The sequence below is a fragment of the Centruroides sculpturatus genome, unplaced genomic scaffold, assembly GCF_000671375.1.
Source record: "Centruroides sculpturatus isolate CEXI.00-Female unplaced genomic scaffold, Cexi_2.0 scaffold1748, whole genome shotgun sequence".
Lineage (NCBI taxonomy): Eukaryota > Metazoa > Arthropoda > Arachnida > Scorpiones > Buthidae > Centruroides > Centruroides sculpturatus.
Window position 1 is genome coordinate 55,134 of NW_019385853.1, and position 21,634 is coordinate 76,767.

Sequence of the window (21,634 nt, forward strand, 5' to 3'; positions counted from 1 at the left end):
CAGCAATGCCAATATATGGTACATATAATATATGCTTTCACTTTCATTGTGTAAACTTAAGCTACTTTTACATTTTTTTTTTTATACTTTGACTGTAGCTAATAGGCCTAGTGTTGGCTAGAAAAGAGAAAAATACCAGTCAGAATTTGTTTAGCTTGTCACTGTAGCCCCAATGAAATATTCCTAGTAAAGAGAATGCTACTGTCATAGAATCTGTTAATAACTTTTTTAGTTCCAAAAATGAACCAAATCAATTTTGCAGACTTATTTCATTAATATTTCTATTTTTGCTTCCTATTTTTTCTTTTGATTTAACTTATGTGACATGTTTTGTAACCAAAAATACTCCAAAAAAAATGCCAGTTTATTTAATTGTCTCATTCTGACTGATTAGAAATTAATTATAAATGAATTTGGCACTAGAGATAAACTGTACTCCCAACTTCTTATAAATTTTAATGATTAAATAACTTTGAAATCTCTCTAAAGTTTAGCTTGGAATAAGATTTGAACCCATTGGGGATTTTGAATTTCAATCTCCTCTGAGCCAAACTTTTCTGCAGATGTTAATTTAAAGTTATAAAATACTGTATTTTTTCTAATAAACAGTCTCCTGTAATAGTAAGTGTGCTGTGTATTGGAGAAGGATAAGGCATATTATAAACTGAAAAATTGCACATTCCATTTAGCATTGTCACTCTTATCATACGTTGAAATAAAGTATGTGCATTCAGTGTTGCATTGTTCTTTGAATAATAATAAAGTGAAGAAGGTTATCAGATTTATCTCATTAATAGTTACACCAAATTCCAAAGAATAGAAGTAATAGTTACTCTCTAATAAACAGTGCATCTTTAAGGTGAAAAAGTTATTGACAGTGCACTGTTTTTTTTAGAATAAATATATGTAATATTTGTTTTTTATACATTTCAAATTAATATTCATTAAAAGATTTTAATTTTAATTATTATTTATGAAAATTTATATTTTAGGCACACTTTAAAATTAATTACTTAGAGAAAAATATTGATATAAAAAGAATAAGAGCAGAAATTCACAGCCCCTCTGGTAAGACAGAGTGCCATTTAAACTTGAATAAATCAGGAGGAACAGGTACATTTATGGCCACTGAAGTTGGAATTCATGAAGTAAGTTTAATTATTAAATATTTTTAATAAATTATTTTAAGTGATGCTTTCATACAGAGTAAGATTAAAATTTATAAATCTCAAATATATTCAAAGCCTCACTGAGAGTTCTCTGAAATGAGCTGAGCTACAGCTCAGATTTTGATGGTTAGTTCAGATCTGCTGGACTCCAGTTGAGATCAGCTTACAGCTCACTTCTGCACAGGTCCATATTATGAGTTTTGTATAATTTGAGGTAGTCTTGGGTCTGCCACTTCAAATTATTTGGACTGTACTGTAAATGTTTTGCTAGAAATGACTGTGGTTATTTGTATCACTTCAAAATATTACTCTTTATTACTTTTAATAATTTTCTTAATCAAAAAATTGTTCATAGTTCAATTACTTAATGTTTGAGTAGTTTTTATCTGAATGCTCTTGCTTAACAACAGATAAATGAAAACGTATCCAACAAACTGTCTGTGTTTCTGTTGTTATTATAGATTCAATTTAATTTCAAAAATGAACACATCCCAGATCAGCTTAGCTTTCAGTTCTGGTCCAATTTCACAGTTCATCTTGCAGTTTGCTTGTCAAGACCTCAGCTCAGCATTTTCAAACAGCTGAGCTTATCTTTCCCAAACTTTAATCTTAATCAATGTGCAATTTATGATTTTACTAATGAAATGTAATTATAAGGACACTATTATAAAGCAATTAGACTGGTAGTTGGCTTACTGCTGCGGAAAGTAAATTTCAGAGGAATAATGATAAAAAGAAAATTGTTTTTAACAGCAATTTTACAAATTTTAACTTTGTAAAAAATGATAATATGAAACAGCCATAATAGGAGGAGTCAGATATATAGTATACAATTTTGTTATTTAATCAGTGAAACTTTTTATGTAGAAAAGAGTGCAAAAAATGTATAAAACAAAAATTATAGTGTGTAGAAGATTTCAACATTAAGAAAAAATTAGCTTTACCTTTACAGAGCAAGTTTTTATAAAGAAATGTACAGTACAATACAAATTACTCATAATTGGAAAAATATTAGCTGGACAGGTGGCTGAGGTAGTTAAGGTGTCAGCCTATGCTCTGGTCTAGCATAAGCTCCTGCTTTCAGTCCATAATTGAATCCAGAAAAGCAACCAAGAAATTTTCATGAGTGGTTTGTCCCAGATATGTCAGGTTCTATCCTTTACCACTCAGCCATCCCACTGTAGGCCTAGCCAAACCCACAATGAACCTGAAAAAGTGCCTCTTATTGCTCACAGGGTAGAAAGACTAAAAATAAAATTAATTTTTATAAATAATTTAATAATAAAAGTATAAAAAATGGCTGTAGTGTATGGACTTTTACATCCCAGCATAATGAAATATCAAAATAAAGTGAATTTGTTTATAATTTCAATTAATTAAAATATCCAGTGCGACGAAAAAATATTTTTAATAAATTATTTTAAGTGATGCTTTCATACAGAGTAAGATTAAAATTTATAAATCTCAAATATATTCAAAGCCTCACTGAGAGTTCTCTGAAATGAGCTGAGCTACAGCTCAGATTTTGATGGTTAGTTCAGATCTGCTGGACTCCAGTTGAGATCAGCTTACAGCTCACTTCTGCACAGGTCCATATTATGAGTTTTGTATAATTTGAGGTAGNTGTTAAATGCTTATTTTAATACGAAATAATTTAAGAAAGAGTGAAAATTTAATTCTTTTCAAAGAAATTTAATTATATTTATAAATTATCAGCTGTTATGGCCACAAAATTAAGTTGTTTATTGTAATAGCAAAGCGTTTCATCAGTAAAAAATTCCTATTACAGATGATTAAATTTTTTTGTAATTTAATATGCTTTGTTATAAATTATGTCTGTTATATCATAATAAAACTTTAAGACTCCAATCTTTAGAAAATTTAGTTTGCGTTAGATGATTTAATTTGAGTAATTTTGCATCAATGTTTTTATCTTGCTTGCAAAAATCTTGTCTTAAGTATAAGATGCATTTAATATAATCTGTTTTTGATAGACTTAACGCTATGATTACTTACTTTTATTTTTAAGAAATGAAAGTTTTTTGTATGTTATATTGTTTTTGAAATTTCTTTACAAAGATGAAAAAGATTTTATTGAATTGCTAGAGAAAAAAAATGATGTAAGTTTATAAAATGATCAATGAAAATGTTTATATTAATATTAATATAAACCAAAGGAGGTTTTTATAAAAGAATTAATTTTAATTTAATTTTAAAAATTTTAAAATAATTTTAATAAAAGTATTTTTTTTTACCTTTAAGATTAGTAGAATCCAAGCCAGAATAATATTTAAATACTTGAAAAAACATACCTTTGAATACAATTACGGATCTTTAAGATCTAGAATATTCCTGTATGCTTTGAAAATTAAAGCTGATATCTTTATAATCTAATTCTGGAGCATGATTCACTAAGAGTATATGTCATATTTTTCACAGAATTGACTATTTTGTGGCTTCAGTATTCTAATGAATTAGCTGTATCCAATTCTTTAAAAGTGCATGTCCAAATTGTAATCATTAAGATTTTTAACATATTCTCAAAGGTAGGATGTCCAATTTGTAATAAGCTAATAATTATATCATAAAAAGTAGCTTTTGGGCTCCTGAAAAATTACACTTCTGTGACCTGTTCTCAGTGAACCAAGTCCCAAAACTTAAGTAATGTGTACTGATAGTAGGACAGTAGAAACTGTGTTTAAAGTATTTGTTTTCATAGAATGTATAGAAATGTAATAAATGCTGAAATAAGCATGTTATAAAGATCTTGCAAAAATAATAAATAAAACGTTTGTATTTTTTGCTTTTGCATTTATTTATCTCTAGAACTCTTTTCTTCTTTAATGTTTTTACATAAAAATCTTCTGTAGAATGTATTTTTCTCTTTAATTTTGTTTTTGGTAACTTACTTTAACAAGCTTTAAGAAGCCTTACTTTTACTAGAAGAAATGTTTTGTATGCACAAGTTATCTACATGACACAAAACACTTTGAGCAATGATTGACAATGCTGTTGATTGTGTATTGTTGTGCTTTGTGTGCACATTTATTATTAAGTGAATGATCCTACTTGGTATCTCTTGCTTTTATTTTTGATCATTAACTTATTATCTCAGGCATATCTACCTTTTCTCAAATTTTATGATTTGACACATTTTCCTTTTTGGCATTGAAATTTCACTATTGAAAAGTCTATAAATTATAATTTTTATATATTATAAAATATTTTGATATGTACTTTTTTGTTTGCATTTTCTAGTTAATTGTTTATTGTGAAGAGGAAATGATTAGTTGCTGTCCACTTAAAATTTGTGTGCAACCTGACATTTCCAAAATCCTGTTCTCAGGAATCGATCCTTGTGCCCTTGGTTCAATTGTCGAAGTCTTGGTAAGTTTATTGCAAATTGATAACTGTTGCTATAAAATATTTTTAAAAATTTTAATTTATTAAGTTAAATATTACATTTTTAAGTATTAATTTTAATTTTAAATAATTATAAAATTAAGTTAAATTAATAATTATAAAATTAAATTAATCTGTACAGTTCAATTTGTGAATCGGTAATATTTGACATTAATTATATTTTTGCATGAATTTTACTTTCCCAGCTGTTACGTATATAACAAAAGAAAGTATTGTAATTGTGTCAAGTTTTATGCTCTGGAGTTTTTGCAAATCTCAGCATTTGGTTACCCCTGAACTCAAAAAACTTTAAAAAAAATGAGAAAAAAATTCAGTGTGTTTGTGTGTATGTGCCTGTATATTGGTATCTATTTTATTTAATAACTCAAGATGGGGTAAAGATTAATTAATATAAAAATTTGGTGTGGTAAGTTGTATATTAGGAGCATTGTTGCTATTAAATTTTGGTGGTTAAAGGTTGAGGAGTGAGAAGTTAGAGGGGGGTTATGCATAGTATCTCGAGTGGAATTGGATTTAAGGAAAATTTCACTTGTTATTGGCATTTGTTATTTTTTATAAATACTCGTCTCTACTCTCAAAATTAAGTCTTTAAACTTTTTTTAATATTAAGTAATAGTATAAAAGTTATTTTTTAATAAAATCTCATAACAGATGGCACTACACACAATTTTAACTTTGTGCTAATGCATCTTAGTGCTTCTTAAACATAAATATTTTTCTCTGGGAAAGTTAAGCAACTCATTGCAGAATTTTTTACACATATTCTGGCATTTTATCAAACTCAAAATACACAACAGAAAAAAATCAAATTGTAATACATGAGAAAAATTATTAGATTAGATTTTTAATAAAATGACAATGACAGAATGTAAATATCTTATTAAATTTAATACAGGATGATGGCATAACTGCCTACTTTTATATATTTATATTAAATTTTAGAATAATATATATATATATATATAAATGAGGGTGTTTGTTTGTTTGTTTGCTATGCATATCTAGGCCATTTGACTGATTGCTATGAAACTCAGCACTTACATTTAAATACTTCTAACTTAGATAATGTTGTACATTCCACTTTAAATTATTGATTGGATTTCTATATATCAATTCATTTCTGTTTACATTTGATTGCTGGCTTTACATGTAGGACCATCTATTGGAAAAAAATTTAACAAAATAATTAACTAAATATAATTCTTACAAAAAAGATAATGTCTATTCAAATGTAAATAAATAAATGATAAATGTCTATTCTAATGTAATTCAGTGAATATAATATCTAGACATTATATTCATTGAATTACTGCGACAATATTATAGTGGAAAATAGATGACCCATTATGCCGTTACTGTGACAGGTAGCACATAGCACTTGCCTGCTTGGAGTGTAATAATGTTTTGCCTTGTACATCATACTTTTCCTGTTAGCAATAGAGTTGTGTCGGTTATGTATCTAACTTCGTTCAGGGAAAAATTTTTGATTTGAAATAATGTGACTCGCAGTTCAAATTGGAAGTTCATATATAATTAATCTGGTCCTCTTTCTCTTATAATTTCCATGTCTTGTCTCAACTTTCATCTGTCCCATTCTCAAAATTAAGGAATGAATAGGAAAGTTACATAATACAAGGTTACCGGCAAGCACAAAATATGTTTTAAGTGGTTTTCAAGGATGCCAAGTTTAAATATTTAGTTCATTTTTTGCAAAATTTGATTCATTGTCAGATTACCATTTGATATTCAGCTGTGAATGGAACAGTTTGTTAGAGCTAACATTAGAAAAAAATGATATCTTAAAAAATTTAATATATCATAATTTTAATTACTGTGTACTTGACCAATAAAATTGTGCCATTTCATGCCATCTGATTATTGTGATAAACATTACAATGATGGGCTAAAATAACAAACTCTTTATATGATTTATATTTTAATATTTGTTATATCATAATATTTGATTTATATAACTACAAGTGTTATCTTACGTAAGGATTGATCACACCAAGTGACTGATCTAACGCATTTTTAAAATTTTCCTCCTCTACCATACACAGTTTAAAGAATTTTAAAAATGTGTTATTCAGTGTGATAAATCCTTACATAAGATAACATCTGTAGTTATATAAATTAAATACTATAATATAATATAATAGAAGGGTTAGAAATATGAAATAATCTAATAATTTTACTCTTTGTACTTATTTTTTGCTTGGGTAATGACAGTCTTACCTGCTGGTTTGACATAAATAGGAAAATTAAATAATGAAACAGACTTTGGAGTATGAAATTATAACATTTGGAAGAAGAAAAAAAATGAAATTATTGAGTTTTATGTTACAAATAAATTATCAAAAACACAATGACAAGGTGTAAGGTCCATAAAATGAATGATTACTCTTATTACAAATACAGTTTCACAAATATTTTATTAGCCATAGAGGTTGTTACATTATGAGTATGTAGTTATGAACATGGCTGACAGTCTACATGTGATCACAAACTGAGACACACAGAAAGAAGACATGCAGAGTTAATCAAGATCAAGGGGCATGCCAATCTGGACTCACCTGGCATCAGTCTACATGCATAACACAATATCAACAATTGAAGAACTTAAGATGTCTACTCAGACTTATTTTATTAATAGGACTTATTATACTAACGACTTGGTTCAGCAAATTTAAAAAAACTTATCAGAAAAAATTATCTTTATCTGATAAGTTTTCTTAAATTTGCTGAATCAAGTCGTCAATATAATAAGTCCTATTAATAAAATAAGTCTGAATAGACATCTTAAATACTAAACTAACACAGAGGCATATGATTTAATTGAAGAACTAATTCTACTGGATTATGAAATGTTTTCATACTGATAGAACTTGAAGACATTTCTCAAAATAGAATAATTTTAATACAGTTGACAATTGGAATAATTTAAATATTCAGTCAGTAATTAATCAATGAAATAGTCATTTAAAAATAATCATATAGATATTACATATTTACTTTGGTGGTCTAATGCAATGTTTTACGTCACTTCACGATGCTCTTTACATCTGTGTTGCAGTTTATAATAATTCTGTATCCAAACATTACTTATATTATTACATATATTAATTAAATAACTCTAATAATAATTTAAAAATTTAAGGAATAATTGATAGTAAGATAAAAGAAATTACTGTTCTTTAAAATAATACAGAATAAATTAAAAATAATAAACATCTTTAAAAATAGTCAATGGCATTTAAATCAACCACTCAGACAATGAATTGGGATGACCCCTTAGTATAATATTTCATTGGTAAACATACTTGAAGTCTCCTTTGATTGCATCATTTTATTTTTATAAGAAGTTCGCTTGTACTCAAATATTTCATGTTGGCGAGTAAGCAAATAAATCAAACTATTTTTAGCCAAACTATTACATTGACAAACTAAACAGAGTTGGAAAACTTGTGTTTTAGCAACATAAAATTTAAAATAGGAATTAGAATTATTTGTTTTCAAAGGTCATATTGCTGTGAGTCACATGTATTGTGTATTATGATAGTATCATAAATGATACAAGTGATAGTGATATAATTGTTATCAGTCATTTTGTATTACTCATTGAAATGTCATGTGCAGTTTACACTTCTGAAAAAATTCTTGATATTTAACAAATATCTAGAATATAGAAAAAGTATAGGCAAAAGCATAAATGTAAAATCTGTTACCTAAGCTTTACTAATATTAATTGATGTATGTGCTGTGGTAATGCATGAACCTTTCATAGATGTATTCGTATATTTGAAGATTTTTTTACATTTGATTATTCTCACTACAGTTTTCTAGTTTAGTTTGTTGAATGCTCTTGACATTAATGAATAAATAATTAATTAATATTAGTCAGATTTATATAACTAACATTATGCTTTGAATTATAATTGGTACTTTTTTCATCTGATGTTAATTATCCACAGATTCTTGGCACCAACATAAACTTTTTAGTTTTGTCATATCAAATTAATTATTTTATTTAAAGAGAATTTCAAATTTGGAAAATTAAAATACTCAAAATATGGAATGTTAAATATCCAATTGCTTGGAGATGGAAAAAGACCATTGTTGGATAATGTTTAGCATTTGATGTTGGCTTCATTAGCAGTTGGATTAACTCTACTTCTAATGATTCTGAATAATGTGGAAACTAGATTATCTGAACTTTATGGATCTAGGGGTCTTTTGGATAAACAGAATTTCAGATAATCCAAAAACATGTTAGTTTTTGTGTTTTGGGTACATCAAGCACTGTGATACTCAAAATTTAACATAATGTTACATATATAACTTAGTTTCATGGCACTATAATCAACAAATGACACAATGATTTCCAGTTGAAGAGTTTGGTCTGTATGTGTTATACTCTGTGGTATATACTGTACAATGCTACACATTTTTACATATAGGATTTTTTACCCTTTCAAATAATTCAGAGTTTCAGGTAATTGAGTTTCCACTGTATTTAGGTGGATTATTAAAGTTTAATGATTCATATCCGTGATAAATTGTCCATCCTATACTTTAGAAATTAAACTTTGTAAGTTAATTTAAATACAGTAGAGCATCGTTTATCCGAAGGTTGGTTATCCGAAACGTCGGTTACCCGAAGGAATTCCAGTCAACAAATTTATATTTTCGCCAGTGCTGTGGCACTGCAATCTTTGGCTATGTCTTGAGCTACTCAAATATTTTACGTTTTTGATACTAAATTAACTTCTGAAGTATAATTTTTTATTGTTTTTATATTTTTCAATATATTTATTTTGTTCGTACAAAATAAAAAAATAATTTTTAACGATACAATAGTCTTCGTTAGGCTTAACATCGATGAAAATTCAACGTGAAGCAACAAGCAACAGAGAAAAATTTCAACACAGGATAAATTCATATATTTTTTTGTACATAATTGGTTATCTGAAAAATAAGTTATCCGAACAACCCCAGTCCCCAATTGATTCCCAAACAACGCTCTACTGTATTTAAAAAATTTCATTTTCAATTTCAAATTTCAAAGAATTCAAATAATTCAGTTTCAAACAATGCATAAGAAATGTTTTACATTAAAAAAATTATAATATTGTTATTTTCAGATCAATTCAAATGGTGCCGGAGGAGGAAAAATAGATGTAGAAGCCATAGCACCAAGTGGAAAAAATAAGCATTGCCCCATTGGTGTGAATGATGGTGCCTATACAGCAACTTTTACTCCTGACGAAATTGGTAACTTTTTATGTTTTTCATTTACATCATTTATTAAACTTAGAAAATTTATTTAATTTTCTTATTTTCCTGTTAAATTTATTAGATTTAATAGGAAAATAAGGCATTTGATTAAAATAATAATCAGAGCCGTCACTTCAGTTTTTGCCATTGGGGCAAGACATGCATTTGACACAACTTATTCCCCTAAATAAAATGAAAAAAATTTTGTATTGAAATGCCATACCTTGTTCCATCAATCAGTATTCAAATTGTACCATGTAATATAAATAATAACAAAAAAATATTAATTAAAAGTAATAGGACTGAAAATTTTGTACAAATTTATGAAAATTTGCTGCCCTTGCCATTTGCCACCCTGGGCAAATACTCAGTTTGCCCGTATGGTAGCTTTAGTCCTGATATTAATATCATATTACCTTAAATTTAATAAAATTTAGATAATAGTTCCATTATTCAATATCTTTTGAAAATAATTAAATTATGAATTATTTTGTCAATTATCATTCTGTTTTATAATTAGATACACCTGTTTAAATATATCTAAATGAGTTGTATGCAACTGATATTTGCCTTAAGGCAATCCATATGTTTGATATTTGCCAATTGTTGAATAATTGCCTATTTGTCTCATTTGATTTGGCACAATATACCAACAAGGAGTGGGAAATGGTGAATACCAACTATTAGTAATAAGTAAATTGCCCACACTACTTGATATTGACAAAATGTTTGCCTGGCATTCGGCAAATACTGATCATGTGGAGCTATCTTATATAAATAAATATACATTGCTGTAACCTCATTTCTTTGTATAATATAAGCATATTAGTTTTTAAATTTGTATGGAATGCCAGTAATAGCCAATTGGAAAATTTTTTACAATAACAGGCAATACTAGCTTTAATAGTTAAAATACAATGAAATACAAACATTTCCTAATGTAACAAAATTTTGGAATCATTGACATTTTCTAACAAACGTTTTGCAATCACAAATCCAATCTTTTGTACTTTCAATGACTCAGTTTATTGTTGCAATTACAAGATTTTCAAAACTATAAAAAGCAGATATATTTTATCATTCTTTTTTGTAATTGTGATGCCGTTTAATTTTTAAGCTTTTGTATAAATATATATATATATATATACATGTGTAATATGTGTCTAAAATGAAGCATGATGGGTACCGGCCAGAATTTTCCATTTTGTCAGGCTTCCATTTTATAGAGGGTTGTGTTTTTATTAATGCAGAAAAAGAGAAAAGTTGAAAAAGATGTCAGAATTGAATTTAGAATTGCTTCTCCACCGTAAGTATTTCTAAACTTATTTTCTTCTTCAACATAAGGGTTATATGCTTTCAAAACATAATGAAAACATCAACATGTTTTGTGGTTTGTTTGTTTTTACATGGCAATGCAACACTTGGGTGATCTGCCAAGGGGATAACTCCTGGAAAGATTTTCTATGGAAAACTGGCTTCTATTTAGATATTACAAATGCAAAGAAAACCCAGAAAACTCCACATGGCTGGCATGTTGGTGAAGTGCATACCCATGACCAACTACCAGTGTTCAGTATTCAGTTTTATCCACTCAGCTACTAGTGGGCAACATATATGTTGTGCACAGAGGAATAAAAACTATAAAACTCAGTACCCACAAACTCTGCATACTGAATTTTTATAGTGTTTAATTGCCTTAGTCACAAAGATTACTTGCTATTGTCACTTGCTAGTTAGCAGCATCCAACATATTTAATTCATTAACTATTGTCAGACCAGACTAACATAAAACTTTAAAAATTTATTTAATAAAAGTTACTCTTATAAAGATGTATCATATTATTTGCAATCCAACCAGAAACACATTTCAGAATCCATGAAAACGGAGTCTGAAACTGATTGAATTTTTAGTTATTTTTTAAAATTTATTTGTTTATTGATATATAAATTGATGATATAATAGTGATGTGTTAATAAAATTGCTCTATATGAAAATTTATTCTATAGTCAAATATTAAAAACAGGCAAAACCAGGGATAGTCCTGGGATATTGGGGACATCTGGTCCCCTTATCATATAATTTCTAAAAGAATAATTACTTTTAGGAATTCATTTTTGTTATTCCCCATTTCAGTAATTGTAGTACTGAATTTTGTCTAGTTCCAAGAATGAAAGCAGTATTTTAACAAAGCAAAAAAGATAGACTGTAGCTTTTATTATTAAGAAGTTGGCCATGATCTTAACCTGCACATTACAGCATTAATATAATTTAAATTTCAGCTACTGTTATGAAGAAATATTCTGCTTTATTTAGTTTGTTATGCAATTGATTTCTAAAATGTTTTGTTTTTATGTTACAGCTTTCTTGCTTAAAATAGTATTTATATAATAAACTGTTCTGCTCTGAGATTTATTCTTTAGTTAGGCAAGTTTTTATTCTGTAGAGGTTCTGTTTTACTGTATGTAGTATTATATATTCAAATAAAATGTAATTAATATGTGATTAAACAGATGTATTTTTAATAACAAAAACAAATACACTGATTTGGCGTGTTAGTCATCCTATTGATTACAGATGTATTTTGTCACTTAAGTAAAAATAGAGCTGTAAGAATCAGTTATTTATTCTATTTTAATTTATCTTGTAAATTATCTGATATTTTGGATCTTGTACTGTCCTGTAGACACTAAGACGTCCTTTCTAGCAAGCCCACAGTTTTATTTATGTCATATTGCATATTATGTTTTTTTCTCTAAAATCTACACATTGTTAATAAGATATTATTCTATAAATCAGCTTGCATGTTTGCACACACACACACACTCAGTGTAGAATTTACTTATTATTGTTATTCATTTAAAGTTATGTCAGAATTAGCACATCTCAAAACATATAAGTTAAAAAAGCTTTGCTTATTGTAATCAGATTTGAGTTATTATCATTATCTTCAGATAAATAGGCAAAAAGTTTTCTCATGCTATTTGTCTCAACATTTGGCTGATAATTCATAGTTTTTATCAGTCTTAAACAGTATTTTAAACATTTGAGTGCTAATTTTTTGCAGTTCAGTAGTTTAAATTGTGGAAATTTCTTATTTCAATTATACTCTAATTGTTATTAAAGACAAAAAACATCAGGCAATCATTAGACCTATAGATGAATTACTCAAAACTCAAAGATTTTGAGTAATTTGAGTAAAACTTTAATAAATCTTTGAGTTTTACAATTTTTAATTATTTTAACATGTGATGTCAGAGTTAATAATACTGTAATTTTCACTAATTACAATCTTATTTATTTTTGCTTAATGTTATCATTCAGTTCTTGCTATTAGTACAGGAAAGTCACAAAGTAATTACATCAAGTGTATTCTATAAAATTAGATAGAAAAAAGCAGAAATATTAAATTTCTTAATTTTAATATGTAAATATTTAAATTAAAGGGCTCCTATATCAAGTTAAAATTGCTCTTTTCTTTACATAATGATAACAGACAATTTTTTCTGAGAACTGACAAACTCAATTTGTATAGGTGAAAATGTCACCTTTGTACATAGATAAGAGCATGATTGTTCAGAAGGAGACAGGAAAATGATTATTTTCTTTAATGAACAGTATTTAATTTATTTCTATATAATATTTACAAATACATTTCTGAATATACACTTTACACTATTGCAAATTTATTTATCATATATTGAGAGAGAGAATTCAAGATGCCTCCAGACATAGATGCCTGTGTGATTCAAACAAATGCTGCGTGGTTTGTTTAATTCTGTTAAGTTATTAGTGTTTAATTCTGATAAGTTGATTCACAAGTTAAAGACTTTTCTCTGGTTGGTGGATTGAAAAGGTTGAAGACTTTGTCAGATTTTGAAGACTCTTTACAGTAAGCTTGGGAATTTCATTTCACAGAAGGACAACCAAGGATAATTTGACAGCATGGATGACTTCAAGAGACTTCATGAGGTCAATAGAAGTTGTTGTCCTCTTGAAGTCTTTTTCAGCTCCTCCCCAGACTTCTCTTGCATACTTTCCTAGGTGGATGGTTGAATTAAGTTTTTTTTGATTGAATAAATCATTTTGTTCCAAGGATTATTTACATGTTTAAATAATAATGACCAAACAAATAATTTTGGGTCAATTTAAATCTTTATCCTTTTTTAAATTCCAGCCAGAGAAAGTTAATAACTTGAACATAAAATAAAATTCATTAAAAATGATCAGTGATATGACATTAAAAACATGTTCTTTAAAAACTTGATGCTGATGTCTTCTTGTAGGATCCAATGCCAACAACACACAGTACTAAAAGTTTTCACAATATTACTTAGGTCACTGATGTATTTATAACTCGTCCGAGACTGCATTTCTTAACTAAATACACTCAAACAAACCTTTACATATGCAGCCGTAATTTAATAAATAAATTCAAACGTTTTCGACCATATTCAATGGCCTTTATCAAGAAAAACTGAAAAATCGAACTTCGAATTAAAGATTTGCGTTACCGATACAAGCGTTATTTTTGGAACGTTTTTAAAAAGATATTCTATCGTATAAGCGCCATCTCTACATATTGGCTATAAATAGTTAAAATAATACCATTAAATACATTAAAACACAATAAAGTGTTAAAATAATGCCCGTAAATACGTTAAAATACAATAAAGTGCACATAGAAACAAGAGTCAAGAGAGTTGCTGCTATGCTATGCATGTTCGCCATGCTGCCGATATTTTGCTTGCATCCCGGAAGTTGATAGCTAAACCTTTTTGGCTTGTTTTGCAGATATGCCAGGCTTCGGCGTATCTGAGGTGCTTTCTGTCGCGTACTATTTGTACCAATTTAGCTTGGTCCCACTCCGCTTTGACCTCTTGTGGGTCGGCTAAGACGTACGTCGCCAGCGCTGTGCATGGCTGCTCTTTTCTTATATTTCTCTGATGCTCTAACAGCCTTTGTTTGATGGATCTTCCGGTGGCCCCGATGTAGAACATCATATTCTGCCTCCGTGTGTCTGTAACCGGGATTTTGTAGACTCCTGGAATAGTGTTCTTGTCCACAGCATCTTTGTCTGCCCTTAGCAACTGATAAATAGTGGGACTCCTTTTGTATACTATTCTTTTCTTTGTAGCAGCTCCTATTCGCCTATATACGTTGCTTGATGTATTTATAATAACCCCTATATCATCGATCATTTTTAATGAAGAATTTTATTTTATCCAGCTAGAGACAGAGTGTTAACTCTGTCTCTAGCTGGAATTTAAAAAGGATAAAGATTTAAATTGACCTAACGTTGTTTGTTTGGTTGTTATTATTTAATCAATCGTCTTTTTGATTGGTTCTTCAAACATTTATCATTATTTAGAATTTATAATTATCCAAGGAAGGACCTCTTTACCTAAAGAATTTTTTCCAGTACATTCCTCTTTCTTGATTTACATATCTAAAATCATGGTTAAACAACTCTGATTTTCAAGCATAAACAATTGGCAATTTGACAATTTATATACAGTTTCACAGTAGCATTATTATTATTATTTTTTTATATTAACACAAACTTTGTTTCCATAATTTCACATGCAATTCATGTAATTCACTCTTTCCATAATGCCATGGAACCACTGTTACAAAAGTTTGAAATAAATTTAAATGAACATTTTTATAATTAAAATTATAATTTTATTAATTTGTAGGAGAATGGAAAATTTTCGTCACATACTCGGGAGAACACATTCAAGGAAGTCCTTTTACTTGTTTCGTTTACGATCCCTTACAAGTTAAAGTAATTATGAAAAACTATTTATAAAATAAATTTCAAGATTTTAATTATGATGATGTGCAGTTTATAAACAGTAACTTCATCTTTTAGGTTTCCGGATTTGAGAAGGGTTCATCCGATAAAGAAGTTACTTTTAAGTGCGATGCAAGTAATGCAGGATGGGGAAAAGTAAAAGTGAATATAAAAAAAGAAGGACTTAGCATTCCACATGAAGTTGACGAGAGAGGAAATGGAATTTATCACATTTCTTTTACTCCTGTGTACAGTGGAAAATATGAAATCCATATTTTATTTAATAATTTAGAAGTAAAAGGTTAGTTATAGTTTTCTACATTCAATTTTAATCATTACATTTGATTAATATTAAAATACTAAATATATATAATGTTAATGACAGATTAAAAATATTTTTTACAGTTATTAAAATAACTGTGTTGATTTTGAGTAATTTTTTTCTGCTTAATGCTTTGTTCTGTTCTAGAGTAGGATCTTTTTATGTACATGTAGTGCTGATAGTGTAGAAAATGCATGGGCATCTGCTGGGGGCAAACAGGTCATTTGCCCCACTGGATCAATTATAAAGTTCCAATTTGGAAATTGGAACTTTATAATTAATTCTTCAAGGAGTGTAAATTTCCTCTCTTTAAGGAGAGGAAATTTATATGCCTTACTCAATAATACAATAACTTATGTATTATAAGCTAAGATGTATAATTTTAAACAATAATTATAATAGTGGGAGTGTATCCTTTTGTCCCCTTGGAAAAGTTGTAGCAGATGCCTGTTGATACATGGTTAGTATGTGAATGATTTGATTTAGAGTTATTCTATAGTTGGTTTCTCTTCCTGTATGAGTGAGTTTTCTTCTATACTGTCAGGTAAAGTCTTAGTATTACTATCATCATACTTTCAGACAGAAATGATTCTTTAGTAGTTTAAGTTTTTTGTATGCAGAAAATTCTTTTGAAACGAAATACAATTGTTTTAAATTATATCTCATATTTGGCTCAAAATCTTTCTGTCTTTCTTCTCAACTTGGAATTCCTTCAACAAATATAAACTGCCACAAATTGGATGATGTATTGAAAGGCATTTTGGTTTCAACATTCATCAAGAAGGTTGAAACCAATGAAGGTGTGGTGGCAGGTGACATCACAATTGAGGAGGTGTTGAGGTTGGCAATATGAAAAGTATAAAAAGAACTGATTTTTATTCTTGATTTAGTTGAGCTAAGATATGGAACCAATTCTTAACATATAACATATAGTTTTCTTTATCATACTCAAAGAATTGATATAATGTTTGATTTTTCTTAAATTCCATTTTTCTGACATTTCTACTTTAATTCTGCAGAATGTAGTACAGTATAAACTCTTTATTATGAAATTTTGGGTACTAAAAAGTATAGACTTCTTAATAATGAGGTTCACATTAACCAAACTCAAATAAGTAATAACTATTGGAAATGGCAACGTGCACTGGCATTTTGCCATTTCCAATCACTCAAAAAGACCCTAACAAGTCTTTCCCCTAAAAAAAAGCATATGAGACTTGTGCATGGCTGCAGATAATAAGAAACACCACAACAACATCAAAGTAAAGCTCAGTCTTGTGTAGTTCAGACTCACAATGTCCTACAGTACATATAGAGTGAGATAAGCAGGGAGTCAGGGGTTAATCTCGTCTTGACCACTTAATCTGCACAGGCTGATAAAGCCCAATCTCGGAGTCGTTTGGATGGCTAGGAGGACAAAACGAGTGGGGAGTGCGTCGGTAAGTCAAGAGGTTTCCTCGGATAGACAGGAGGCAGGTCTAAACAACAAAGAATAAAGGTTTATTATATAACTAAAGCAAATCTACATGAGTATACATAAAGAATTTACTGATTTAATGCTTAGATGCAGATAACACAAATCTATCTATAACAGCAATCTAACTATTCACTATGCTGCATGAGAGAGTTTACAAAGAGTTAGAGAAGGTTACTGTGCTTCGATATACCTTAATATGATGTTGGATGAGGTATGCGACAATCATTCTGGACTATGGAAGCTGGCTGGCTGCCACAGGCTTATGTCTTCTACCAGCTTCTCCTTGGACAGGACTGGGACAGGAGACACTTGTACTCAGACCTTCCCGATGATTGCGCGGAGCGACAGTCGCACTGAGGGGACGATCGCCCTGAACTTCCCGTGATGATCGTTTTTATACGATCGTCATTGGCACTGAGCCAATTGATTGTTCACTTGTTATAATTACTAATTAGCATGCGCACATTGACTAATTAACAAATGGACGATAACTTGCTTTTCTTCCTTCCTACCTTGTCAATGTGTAAGATTCGACATCTGACCTATTTCCATTATAACTTGCGATAAAGTTTTTCATCCTCTAATGTAAAAATATGTTAAACTCAAAAATTTACACCCTCAAAACCCTCGGGCTCACATTTGTATTAATCAACCCAAACAATATGACCCCCATATTCTGGGGACCAAAATACATTTTGTATTACATATTAACTAAACAGCTTTACATTAAAATCCCTATCTTTGCTCACAGGACTGGAAAATGACTTCATAATAAATGGGATTTTGCATTATCCATTATCAGATAAAGGAGGTTATATTGTATTAGAAATTTATATGTGAAAAATAACCCTTTGTTGATTTCTGTATCCTTTACAAATTGTCATCTTATGACAGTGTATTTTTTTTATTATTCTTAATAAATGATTAAATAAGTTCTTATTGAGTGTTACCATTTGCTTAATCCATTTTTAACATGGTTTCTAGTTTTTGCTAATTGGTGCAGTTTTTATAGTGAGTGTTCAATTGATTCTTAAAAAGTTTGGGCAAAAAAAAAATTGCTAGTTTATCTTAGATTCAAGTAGATTAACCACATTTATCAAATTGAAGAATTATTTTATTTTATTTTTGTTACATTTAATAAATTCTAATTTTATTTTCATTTAGGTTCACCTTTCATATTAAGAATAAGCGATAATTTAACAATATTAAATAGAGAAATTGAAGGAAATCAGACTGATTTTGAAACAAAAAAGAATTTACATCACAGTGTGATGTCTTCTGGCTTAGAAAATTTTTCAAGTTTTAATAAAGAAAACCACTTTGTCTCTTCTCTACAACATAAAGTTGATCACATTAATACAATGAGTGATGCTTCAAACATTAGAAGTAGTCATAGTATTTCGTCAAAATTATCTCTTAGAAACGTTGACAATGATGATGATTTATCATTTCAACAAAGAGCCGAAATAGTAAACAGCAGCTTATCGTTTAATAATCAAATGCCAAAATCATCAAAATTTATTACTTCTTACTGGGAAGAAGAAAAAAACAATGAACAATATGATTCTAAAAATTTAAGTAAATCTTCAAAATCGTTATCTTCGTCCTCCTTAGAACAGATTGATCATGAAGAGCTGTCTTTTCATCAACGGGCGGAACTTGTTAATAATAAACTAATGGCACGGAAAGAGGAGACAAGATCATTCAAACCTCCTCCTCCTACTCCCAAAAAACCAGTTTCGGTAGATGTTACAACTCAAAGTTCATCACTGAGAGAACAAGGTAGTCGCTTTCAAAGCACAACGAATGAAAAATTTGAAAATTTGCATCATGATCATACAGAACTAACAAAAAATAAAGTGAAAGAAAACTATTATCAGAAAAATTTATCAAGAACGCAAGGGGAATTTGGAACCAAACAAAAGAGTAGGCAGAGATTTTCCGGAGAAGAATTTGCTAATCTTCCATACAATCCTAGTCACATTGATAGCATGTCGACAAATGTTAAACAAGACAGCCACATTATGCATCAGTTTAGGACAGTTGATAATAACCAAAGCACAGAATCTTTATTACATAAAGAAACACTGAATACTAATCAAGTTGTTATATCAGGCGATGGCTTAAGAATGGTTCCGGTAAAACAACCGTCTGTTTTTACTATTTCTAGACCAAATTTAAAGTTGGACGACATCAATGTTATTGTGACAGGTTAGTCTAATTTTATGTTTAGATCAATTAAAAATAAATATTACCTTGATTACATATTTATTTTTAATTTTCATTTATATAGCACCATCTGGAAGAGAAATTCCAATTCGTTTGGATATGCTGTCTCATGGTGAATATCAAGTTGAATATATCACCCCAGAAGTCGGAGAACATGTCATAGACGTTTTAATAAATGGTAGGCCTTTATCCGGGAGTCCATATTGTTGTTATGGTTACGACGCTTCTAAAATTAAAGTTGGAAATATACCAAATGGTGTTGTTGGAAAAGCTGTCGAATTTGAAAGTAAGTTTTAATAATTTAATGAATTTTAGTGTCAGAAATATTGTACAATATAATAGTAATTCTATGTCTGCAGTTTACTTTTATAAGAAATTATTTTCTTTTTTAAATTTTTCTCATAATTTGATTTGAAATGAGTAAAGTTAGAGATCTTTAGGTTGATGTAAACAGCACTTTTGCTCCTAAGATTATAGGAAAGTTTAGAATTGTTAGATTTCATATGCTTGACTTATTTTTTTATCAAATCATTAAATGCTATATTTGGGTTATAATTAACTACTATTAATAATTAATACAAAGTAAATACATCTAAAGGTAGGCAGATAGGCTGCCATCTCATATTAATTTTAGTAATTACATTAATTTATGAATATTATAAGAAGAAAAGAGTCAGATTATATGTAAAGCTGAAATTATTATGTTAACCTTGCACATGTTTCCAGGAGCAACAAGACAATGTGAATTAAACATGGCAAATATTTTTGGCCCTGTTTAGTGACCAGCTTCAGGCTTCAATCTTCAGCAGAAGCCTGAAAATGGCCGTTAAATAGGGCTGAAAACATTTGCACTGTATAATCTGCATTGTCTTGTTGTTGCTGGAAATGTGTGTAAGATTAATATAAGTTAGCAAAGAAAAGATTAATCTGGAATAGGACTTTGGCTTGTAATGTGTTACTAGTTATGAAAGACAAGTGTTTATCTGTCTTAATTTATCTGGAAGCAAAGATTGGACAGAAATCTCGGTAACCTAACTGGTAATGCATCTTCATGGTAAAGTAGAAGTTGCAGGTTTGAGTCCTAATCTGGATTTATTCTAGAATGGGACTTGATTTTTCTTCCAGAATATTCTAAATTATTAAGTTTAATTCAAAATAAATGTTATTAAAATTAGTACAAGATGGCAGCTTAACTACTCACATTTAGTCCATATTGCTTTGTATTGATTATTAATAGTGTTGTGTTAGAGCCCAAAATTAATTTGGCATTTAATAATTAGATAATTGTGAAGTTCAGTCTTGGTTGATTATATAGAGGGTGCTTATAAATGAATGGTGAGGTTTTAAAAATTAATAATAAAACTATTTATTACCTTAATCTCAGGCGTTGACTGAGTTTATGTACCATCAATGCCCATGTCCCTTGAGGAACTGTGTGATCAGATAAAGCATGCACTGCAGACCATCATGGAGGACATGCTACACCACATATGGAAGAATTTGATTACTGTGTAGATGTGTGTCGGATGACCATGGGTGCACGTATTGAAGGATTGTGATTAATGCATAAAAAACTTGCAAAAAATTGCTGCAGCTTATGCTGTAAGGTTTGCCCATATAAGGTAATAAATAGACTTATTGACAAGACTGTCTTGTTTATAAAATCGTACTGCCCGATTTTCTTACCAGCATAGAGGTATGAAGGAGTACATGTCGAGAGTTGATATTTGGCACAGAGTATTAGGTGCTCAAATCATTTGCGCATAAAAAATCCAGACTCGTAGGTAGTCAGGGGACTGAGAATAGAGTCAAAATAAAATACAAAATGGCGACCCTCTTCTACAAACAGGCAAAACAGGCACCTCACCCCACTGAAGTCAGGTAGGGGAGAGTACCACTCACAGTCATTCTAAGAAGTGAACTCTGACCTTAGGACTGAACACAG

The 21,634-nt window shown here is 29.3% G+C and overlaps 1 protein-coding gene across 1 annotated transcript in view; it reads left to right on the top strand.

The window, feature by feature from the left end:
- LOC111642528 (filamin-B-like) overlaps nucleotides 1-21,634 on the top strand; it is a 65,875-nt gene continuing 44,241 nt past the window's right edge. Inside the window, exons 1-8 of the mRNA XM_023388881.1 lie at nucleotides 1-18; nucleotides 993-1,148; nucleotides 4,428-4,556; nucleotides 9,734-9,863; nucleotides 15,564-15,652; nucleotides 15,740-15,962; nucleotides 18,625-19,671; nucleotides 19,754-19,975. Of these exons, the coding sequence (XP_023244649.1) occupies nucleotides 16-18; nucleotides 993-1,148; nucleotides 4,428-4,556; nucleotides 9,734-9,863; nucleotides 15,564-15,652; nucleotides 15,740-15,962; nucleotides 18,625-19,671; nucleotides 19,754-19,975 (1,999 nt within the window). The 5' untranslated portion in view covers nucleotides 1-15. The remainder of the gene's footprint in view (nucleotides 19-992; nucleotides 1,149-4,427; nucleotides 4,557-9,733; nucleotides 9,864-15,563; nucleotides 15,653-15,739; nucleotides 15,963-18,624; nucleotides 19,672-19,753; nucleotides 19,976-21,634) is intronic.